General features: G+C 41.6%; 1 gene segment (V, D, J or C); it reads right to left on the bottom strand.

Moving 5' to 3' along the window:
• Positions 1-7,036: 7,036 nt before the first annotated feature.
• Positions 7,037-7,589, bottom strand: LOC102836540. The segment is given in 2 exon segments: positions 7,037-7,431; positions 7,541-7,589. Coding segments are annotated over 2 exon segments (441 nt in total).
• Between the last annotated feature and the right edge of the window lie 2,690 nt (positions 7,590-10,279).

Genomic DNA, 10,279 nt, shown 5'->3' on the forward strand with positions numbered 1-10,279 from the left:
GGAACCGACTCGATGGCACATAACAACAACAACAACAAACACCCTCTGGATCTAGGCTCCCTCTTGGACTGTAGTGTTTTGAAAAGTAAAAAATAGTCAAAGACGTTTCACTGTTAACCAGACCTAGTTCACAATGATCCCTGAAAATTTGTATGTGAAGCTGGTTCCCTGAATTCAGATTTCTAACCTCCTAAACAGTGATGGAGTCTGGTGTGATACTGTGGGATAAAGCACTGGACTGCATGGTCAGTTTGAACCACAAAGTTGGCACTTCAAATTCACCAGTCACTCATTGGAAACCTTACACAGGTGGCTATGAGTTGGAAGAGTTTCACTGTTAACAGATCAAGATGACAATGGTCCCTGAAAAAAAAAAAAAAAAGTATGTAGAACTAGTTCCCTGAATTCAGATGTCTAGTCTCCTAAACAGTGGAGCCCTGGTGTGGCACTATGGGATAAAGCACTGGACTTTATCTAGCTCACCAGTCACTCCTTGGAAATGTTATACAGGGTCACTATGAGTAAGAACCAACTTCACAACACTCAACAACAACAAAAAATGATAAGAGGACTGCAGTGTCTCCATGGGACAAGCACTCAACTGTAAACTACAAGGTTGATGGTTCAATACCACCATCCATTCCATAGGAGCTGGATGAGTTTCATTCAGTTCCTGAAGCGGTATGGAGGGTCAATATGAGTTGGAATCAACTCAATGGCACTTAAAAACATCAAGCAAAATATTTTTAGAGAATCAATTTCTATTTATCTTCTTTATAGCTTCACAGTTGCATGATTTCTGTTGAGCAACACTAGATAACGCGACAAGTACCTATCTTAAAACAAATGTGTCATGTCAATCATTTATGACATAGTGGTTCCCATTACTAAATTAATATGCTCTGATTTGGAAGCTGGTTTGTTAGTATAAGAAAATATCACTGTGTAGGAGATATGACCTTGTTGGGGAGAGTAATAGAACAAAAGAGGAAAAATGACTTTGAATGTGTATATAAACCTCTCAGAATATCTTTCCCAAGTTTGTCATTGCTTACTTTAAGATAGGGAATAAAGGTGCATTTTTATTTATACTATAGAATTTATCTATAATCTACAAAGTTCCTTTTTATAAGCATTAGTTCTGACTGTGAATTTAAATCAATACTAAATAATGAATACTTAGTGTGGAGTTGTTGAGGGTGTGGCATGGTGAGGTAAGACCTAGACTGTTAACCACATGGTTGGTAGTGCAAACCCACCAACTGCTTCTTGGAAGCACAATACAGGCTCACTATGAGTTGTGACTACTTCGATGGGACCTAACAACAACAATTAATCTGCTGTTGTTAGGTGTCATTGAGCGAGTTCTGACTCATATTGAACTGATGGACAATATGAGTGACATATTGCCTGGTCCTGTGCCAGCCTCACAATTGTTGTCATTTTATTATTCTTGTTGTTGTGTGCTGTGAAGTCAGTGCTAACTCATAGCGATCCTCTAAAAGGAGCAGCTTGTGGGTTTGAACTGTTAACCTTATGGCTAGCATTTCAGTGCTGATCCTATAGTGCTGTACCAGGACTGCATTATAGTATTTGATAATAATGAACTCCTTCAATTGTTGTTGTTGTTAAGTGCAGTTGAGTCAGTTTCAATCCATAGTGAGCCTCTATAGGATTTCCAAGGAACAACTGGTGAGTTTGAACTGCCGACCTTGCAGTTCAAACCAACTGATTTTGCAGTCCAGTGCATTAACCCATAATGCCACAACAGGACACCCCTTAAATTGTAGGAGTTAATTATTAGCAAATAGTAATATCATGAGTATGTTTTTATGATAACTTCTCCATAACATGTGCTCTAATGAAATATTTATTTTCATTACAATATAAATATCTCACTATCCCTTGACAATTGAAACATTTAAAACATTCTTTGTTAGACTAATGCTAGAATTTCCTGGCTTTTGGTAAAATATTTCTGTTCTAGCCCAGACTTCTGCCTTTTTTGTCTCTGTTCATGGGACTTTCCCAGGCTCTTCACCCTGTTCTTAGAGGTGGCTTCTTCTGGTGCTGTATGTGGGCTTGGCTGATGCCTCCCAGCCCTAGTGAGTCTTCCTCCTTGTGACTTTGTCCTGAGACTTCTTCTATGATACATTTTGGTTAAAAGCACTGTTTTCTGGGTTCTCTGATCTGCTTCCCACAAGTATTCCAGAAATTATAGAATGAAACTCAACTGTTTCTTTTTTTGATTCTTCACTTGTTTCTTATAGGATGTAAAAATTAATGCTGTTCCAATTCTTCAGTAAGCATTCTAAAGGGCAGTTATCAGGGATCAATGGAGACTGTTCCATGGGACTTGAGAAGAGAGAGTGGATACTTAGACTGGGTGTCCTCTGTGTTGGGATCCGTAACTGGGTGAAAATGCCCTAGATCAAGGAACCAAAGACCTGAGAACTGAGGCAGGGAAACAAGCAGTGACCAAGCAAAGAAACACATGTTCAGAAATAATAGCAGCATGGATCTGCATCTCTAAGGCAGAGGGTCTCTAACTTTGTGGTTTGATGCAGAGATGTGATGATTATGGATAGAGTTTTCTAAGGGAAGTTTCTCCCTTAGATGATGCCTCACTCTTGGTTCTTCCCAGATACCCTGTGGGGTCATTATGGATGATTGAAGAGTTCTCTGGAGGCTCACCCTTATGTAGCACTCTACTACACAATCCATTTTTTTAGTGTGTCTGTCAGAGGAAATCCTCCTGAAGTGCCTATATTTCACTGTCCTAAGATAACAACAATTCCACTATGCTACCGTTCACGCGGAGTCTTGGTGTGGTGCTGTGGGTTAATGCACTAGACTGCAGTCAGTTTGAACCACAAAGTCTGTGGTTGAAGCTCACCAGCTGCTCCTTGGAAACCCTATACAGGGTCACTATGAGTTGGAATCAACTTTACGGCTCTTAAGTACAACATCAGCACTATTCATGAAGCGTTGGACTGGATGGATGAAATGGCCCTTATGTGTTTGGACGCTAGTAAATGCAAGAAAAATAGTATCAGTGATGTCTGTCTGCCTTGAGATAGGATCAAGAACAGAAATCTAAGACAACAGAAATGGGGACTCCCAGGTAAGGGACACTTACTCGGAGTTTCAGTTGCCTTTACATTTCAGGTTGTGGAGGAGAGTTCCAGATTTAAAGAGGCAAAGGAATAGTTGCTCTTCAAAGTGGCAGTCATTTTAGTGGTAAAAGGAATGAGGCGAATGGGAAGAACTTTCCTGGGAGTACAGAAAGTGTGCTAATGTTTCCGAGATTTGGGCACCAAAAATACTACAGTGCAGATGAATCATCCTGTTTCAGTCCCACTATTTCTTCTGAAGCATTGGTAAAGCGTAGGCTCGATGGGCACATGAAAATAGCCAGAGAGTTATAAATTCAAAGAAGTAAAATCACAGATGTTCTCACCAAGATGAGAGTGGGCTACCAAGCGTGAGAGGAAGGAGTGCCAAGTGAGTCTTCGTTTCACTTTGTATATTGTTTTCTCCTAGGGTGGTCTCTGGGTCTCCCAATACTTGTCTTCTGAACCTTTGGTTTCCTTTCCTAAATGAGGGCCCATATGAGTCATTTCTAATTGGATGTACCTCTTTCCCATTACAGCAGGTCAGTCTTAGTCTTTTCTGTATATGCCTGATTTTGGGGGCGGGGGCGGGGAAATCTCCTTTTCTCTTTCCTTTTACTGGGCTCTCCTGACAGGTCAGTCTTTTCCTATATTTCTAAGGTTGATCTCTGGTTAGCTCCTCTTCCTTGTTCTAAATGCCTAACACTGGACTCCCTTCACAAATTTCTTCCTATTATTGAACAACAACAACAACAACAACTGAGAAATCTACTCTAACATGTCAATTGCCCAAAGCCTATAGATTCATGTCTCTATAGAATAGTCAAGCAGATCTATTACTTCAACTTTATATATTGTAGGTCACTGCACAATCCATGCTTCAGTGAACAACAAAAACAAAAATATTATATCCTGCTCTGAAGTTGAAAATTGAACAATGTGTGCATAGTGGGTCAAAATCAAGAAACTCAGACTGATCTAACCTAATGTTTCCTTTCACTTATCCCTCACACTTATAGCCATCCCCACGCATATTCTGCAGGCTTCTATTTGTATATATTAGCAAAGCCAAGCAGTTCTTTTGGAGTACCTCCTCCAGTATCACAATTTGTAGTTTACCTTTTGGACTCACTGAGACTTAAGTTGAGTTATAGGTCAGGAGTAATAATAGGTGATGATTGCATTTCTGGGAGTATTCCACCTCAAGTTCTGCCCTAAGCAATGTCTCACATATTGGTGGTAGTGGTTTTGTGTCAGGGGGTCAGTTCGGACACATAACACCCTGCATAGTATTTCTGAGGCTGTGTATCTTTAAGGGGGCAGAGAGCCTCATCTTTTCCCAATGGAACCGTTGGTAGTTTTGAACTGCTGACTTGGAGGTTAAAATCCCAACTTGTAGCCACTATGCTACCAGTGCTCCTTGATGCATACATTAACACCTTAGTTAATCTCATCACCTGGGCTGTCCCTGGTGCTAGCTCACACAATGATTTATCATCTTCTCTTGTTCAATCTTATCATCAAGGGCTAAGAAGGATGGTTCTGTTGGTAGAAGTGATTCAAGGGAAGCTAGTGGCTCTTGTACAACTTATGTGGCTCTGTAGAGTAAGTACTGACGTGCTAACCACTGATTCAAAGCCACCTGTTGGTCCAAGAGCACCTCAGGGTCACTTTGAGTTGGAATAGACTCAATGATACTTTACAACTACAGTAATATGCCCCCCTCCTAAGTTTCAGGATCCCATTTCTTCCCAAACAATTCTCTCACATTAACATCAGACACCATTTGGAATTGGTTATTAGCTGGTGTTGTAATTTAGCCACTCATGTAATATGCTTCAGGGTTTGATTTTCAGCAATATCATCTATCCTACTCCATGAAATAAAGCGTTCTTTCAGGGCACAAGTAGAAACTTTTAGAACTGCTATAGAGATCTTTTGTGGGGATTTGTGACTTCTCAGACTGAAGTTGTGTGGCACTTCAGGATAATGCACAGGACTGAAAGTTCAGTTTGATCCCCAAGGTTGGCAATTAAAACCTACCAGTTGCTCCTCAGAGACCCTACATAGGGTTGCTATGAGTTGGCACTGACTTTGTGGCACTTAAGACCACCAACAAACCCCCATTTTGAGTTTCTTTCCTTTAACATTAGCTCTACTGTAAGTGGAGCCAATCAAAAAGCTTCTTTATACTTCTCATCCTGACAAAATTATAGAAAAATATCTACAAATGGTCACCCACATCCTCTCTACTCTCGAGTACTTGATCTATTGGTGATGATATATTTTGCTACCATAGGCCACAGATTGGCAACACCCTTGCTCTTTTCCTAGTGGATTCATAGTTATCAGCACCTTTAAAACTAGTCAGACTTGAGAATCAATTGGTTGTTGTTATTAAGTACCATTGAGTGGGTTCCTACTCATAACCCTGCATAAGGTTTCCAAGGGGTGTCTGTTAAGTTTGAACCGTTGACCTTTTGGTCCAAACCGACTTTGTGATCCAGTGCATTATCCTACACCACCACAGCGGAGTTAATTTAGAAAACTAATTTTTATAATATCTATTTAGCATCATAGCAACACTCAACTCTCCACTGATAATTGTGTGGTAGCGGCACATGAGGTGCATTAGGGGAGAATCAAACCTGCATCTACCACATGGAAGGAAAGAGATCTAAACTGAAAAGGAGATGTTGTTTTTGTTATTATTGTTACGTGCCTTAGAGTTGGTTCTGTCATAGGGAGGCTGCATAGGATTGCAGAGGAATGGCTAGTGGTTTTGAACCAATGACCTGTGATTAGAAGTCCGCTGCTTACAATACCACACCAGTTAGGGCTCTGGAAAATCATAATGGGTCCTCTCTGTGATCAAATATGATATGAATGAAAGAAGCTGAAAATGGGGACAAAGTATATTTACTGTATATACATTTACTGTTTATACATTTTGGACCTGAAACTCAAAGAACAGTGAAAGAACTCACATGAGAGGCTGCCAGGTGAGGACATTACTGTGGGCACATAGAGCCGGATTCCAAGTCACTATGAGGAGACTGTTGGTGTGGTGGCCATAATCACTAACTTGATGGTGGTGATGTTTTCAAGGACATATCAATATGCCAAAGCATTTAAAGGTACACTTTAACTATGAATTCTCTCATATATCAATTCTACCTCCATTGTTGTTGTTGTTAAGTACTGCTAAGTAGACTCCAACTCATATCTACCCTGTATAGGATCTCTACAGCTTTTTAAATCTTTGAGGGAGCAAAAAGCTTTCTCCCACAGAGCACCTGGGAGCTGAAACCCCAGACAGTTGTGGTTTGCAGCCCAATGTTTATCATATGGACCCACTGTGCTCTCAGGCCTCCACACTCCACAAGAAGAGTGCTATAAGAAATGCACAGGTGGGCCGCTGATGAGGGAGATGAGAGAATCACATTGAGGGCTAAGCAGACAGAGCTCTGGAGTCTCTTAGAAAGAGGGAGAGCTGATGATGGAGATACAGGATTCCCTGGTCAAAGGGTTCTGCTGTGGTGCTGCCGGATGATGCACTGGATCACAGGGTTAGTTTGAACCACAAGGTTGGCAGATCAAACCCACTAGCCTCCCCTCAGAAACCTCATACAGGTCACTATGGGTCAGAAAACAGTTGATGCACTTAACAACCACAACAAAAGTAGTCAGAGGCTGAGGCTGAGATGATCACAGCTGGACCCTGCCACCCCAGCCCCAGGCTTTCATACAAGCAGTTTGTATTCCCATCTGATGGAAATTATGTTTTTTCTGTTTCCTATGAGCCAATTTGTCCAGGAAGTGATTGTAGTGAGTGGCAATGGCTCCCTCCCAGGCAGAGTCCTATGGGGGAGTTGGGCCCAGAATGGTAGCAGCTCAAGAATTAATAGAAGACCCAGCTGGTATCAAGTAGGCAGCTTCAGTGACTCTCCTCCAGGCAGATGAGAATCGGGTTCTTGTCTCACTTCCCTGTTGGCCTGGAGCACTGTGTGAGCATTCAGGCTGCTATCATAGGACTGACAGAAATAAATACTCTCATCCTCAGGCTGCAGCTCAGAGATGGTCAGGGAGCCAGTGTTGCCAGACTTGGAACCTGAGAATCGATCCGGAATCCCTGAAGGTCGGTTGCTATTACCATAGATGAGGAGTTTGGGAGCCATGTCTGAGAACTGTTGGTACCAGTGCACACTGTAGCCATCCCCGATGTTGGTGCTGCTTCCAATGCAGGAAATTCTGACCCGCTCGCCTGGCTTCCCAGAGACAGAGGGCGTCTGAGTCAGCACAGACTGGGCCCAGGATCCTGGAAGTAGGGGAGACACAGAGATGGTGACTCTGGGTCTAGAGACAGGAAGAGAAAGCAAGGTCCCATGTGTTCCCCCAGGACCTTTCCCTGACTCCAGTGTAGTCACCTGTGCAGTGAACAAGGAGGGTGAGGAGGAGAGGGGTCCAGGCCATGGTGGAGATTGGTCCTGAGTCCTGGAGCTGAGCTTTCTCTTCTCCCATTGCCCTCTTTATACTCTTGAGAGAAGGGAGGGTTCAGTCATGCAAATAAATCACCACCAGCTTTCAGACCCCCAGGTCCCAGGTTAAGCCCCTTTGTCTGGAAATGACCAGGGATGTGGGTTTGGGTGGGGCAAAGTGGGTCCCAGGGGCTTGTGGGAGGTCACAGATGTGTGCTTTGAGCCCTGAAGGGAGAGCAGCAAACCAGGCCAGGTGGCTACTTCCCAGTTGTAATCACCACCAGCATCCCCAGCCCTCAGAAGTGGGCCATGAGTGACCCCTGCTGCCCAGACTCTGAATCAATCATTGTGTGACATGAAGACTAGAGCCTTCAGAGACGCCTCCCAACTGTCCCTGAGGTAGTGCCAGACACAGCACCCCCCCCCCCCCCCCCCCCCCCCCGTTCACTCAGGGCAATAATTTTCTCTGTTGAGACTCTCAGGGGTGACCGTACTCTATGACCCCCTTGACTGTTCACTGGGTCTTGATGGAGGTTCTTTTAAATACATCATTCTATAGAAAAATGCATAATATTTTTCAAAACAGTTTCCCAATGTTCCAATGAGATAACATAGTTTCTTAACCTTTTTCTTAAACTTTTGATTGTGTATTGAGGGAAGGATTACAGAGCTGTTCATCAGTTTTACATCCAACAAATCATATACTGTGTTTCATGACAGTGATTGGCAACAAATTCACATACCCTCAGTAAACAGTATTTACCGTCATTCACTTTAATTCTTGTATTCCTTCCTGCTGTGTCTCCTGCTACCTCTTCATCTTTCCTCTGGAAACCTCCATCTTTTTTATAAGTTTTTATTGTGGATTGAGTGAAAGTTTACAGGACAGATCATCAGTTTTACATTCAACAAACCATACACCTTGTTTCATTACAATGTTTATTATCCCCTCCATGTACCATCAGTTAATGGTATTTCCCTCTATTCACTTTAGCTTTATTATTTTTATTATTAAAAAAGCACTCAGGCATATTTAATAATTTACACCACCAAAGGGAACATTCTGCAAGTCTGCCTCCTGGCTTCCAGCTCTTAGTCCTTCTCTTCCCATGAATCTAGAGTCTTCCTCAGCTGCTCCCTCTCTCCATATCCCCATCTCTACCTACATCTCTGGTATTGCTGCTTCTCTGGAGAAGGTCTCACATTCAGCTTGTGTTCTTCAACCTTGATTATCCTAGGTTCCTTTGTTTCTTGACTGTAAGATTAACTGTAAGATTAACTTCCCTTGTTTTTGTTACAAAACGTCTACCTTTACAAGTTTGACAGTCGCAATTACTCACGATGGAATCCTATGAATCTTTTCCCCATCTCTTTTTATCAGACCCATCTAGACAAGATGAAAACTATTCAGTGGGGACTCTACCTTGCCCTGCACACTGTTAAGCTAAACTCCCCTTGAATTTCACTTTTCTTTCTTAAATTCTGTTTAACGGTTTGATTTATGTGTTTTGCAACTCTTTCATTCAGAACGTAGCTATTTATTATGGTTATATCCTCTTACTCAGTTCACCCTTTAATCATGAGAAAATGTCCTTCTTTGTCTCTTCTGATGGTTTTTGTCTTGAAATTTATTTTATAAGAGATTGACTTTGCCATTCCTGTTCTTTTTTTAAAAAAAATTATTATTATTGTTATTAGCTTTTTTCCCTATCCTTTCATTTTTATTTTATTTTTTCTGTGTACAAGGTGTATCTCTTGTAGACAGCATATTGAAGATTCTTGTTTCTTATCCAATCTTCTGCTCTCTGTGTCTCAGCTGATGCAATTAATTCATTGACATTCAATGTAATTATTGATAGATATGGATTAATTGCTGTCATTTAGCTGTTTGTTTACTGTTCACAATGCTGCTGGTTTCTTTGTTCTCTATGCTCTCTGTGCTGAGCTCTTTTTTGTGTGTGATTTTTTTCTTGTAAATATCTTCATGATTTTAATGTTTCCAAAATCTTCTTTGAAATGTTTAACTATACTTTACTCTTCCTTTGCCCTGTAATTGTCCTGAACATAGACTGACATCCTAGATCCTCTATTTTCAGTCTTGTAGTTTTGTTCTTCTCTGTATTCTACCATATCTGGGTTAAGCTCCTTTGACTGAAGATAGCTAGGGAGGTGGGGCAGAGGTAAGGTGATGTGGGTCCCAGGAGCTTGTTGGAGGTCACAGATGTATTCTGTGAGCCCTGAACAGAGGACACCAGACAGGTCTAGGTGGCTGGTTCCCAGGTCTGATCATCAACAGCATTCTCAGAAATGGGCCACGATTTCCTCGTTGCCTAGACTCTGACCCAGTCATTATTTGACATGAAGACTAGAGTCCTCAGAGACAACTCCTGCCTCCCAACTGTCCCTGCTGTAGTGCCAGACACAGCAGCCTCCCATTCACTCAGGGCAATATTTTCTCTACTGAGACTCTCAGCACTGACTCTGCTCTATGCCTTCCTTGACTCTTTTTTAATTTTTTACTTGTAAGGGATTTAGAAATACTTTAATTTACTGGAGCCATTACAGAATACAGAGGTTAGACTACAAAGAAACAGCACTTAAAAAAAATTACTCTTAAAACTTTTTAAAAAGCAAATACATTTACATATATTGATCTATTTTAAATAAATTTACAAAGAATTGTAAAGC

This window comes from Chrysochloris asiatica, unplaced genomic scaffold, assembly GCF_000296735.1.
Source record: "Chrysochloris asiatica unplaced genomic scaffold, ChrAsi1.0 scaffold00306, whole genome shotgun sequence".
Classification (NCBI taxonomy): domain Eukaryota; kingdom Metazoa; phylum Chordata; class Mammalia; order Afrosoricida; family Chrysochloridae; genus Chrysochloris; species Chrysochloris asiatica.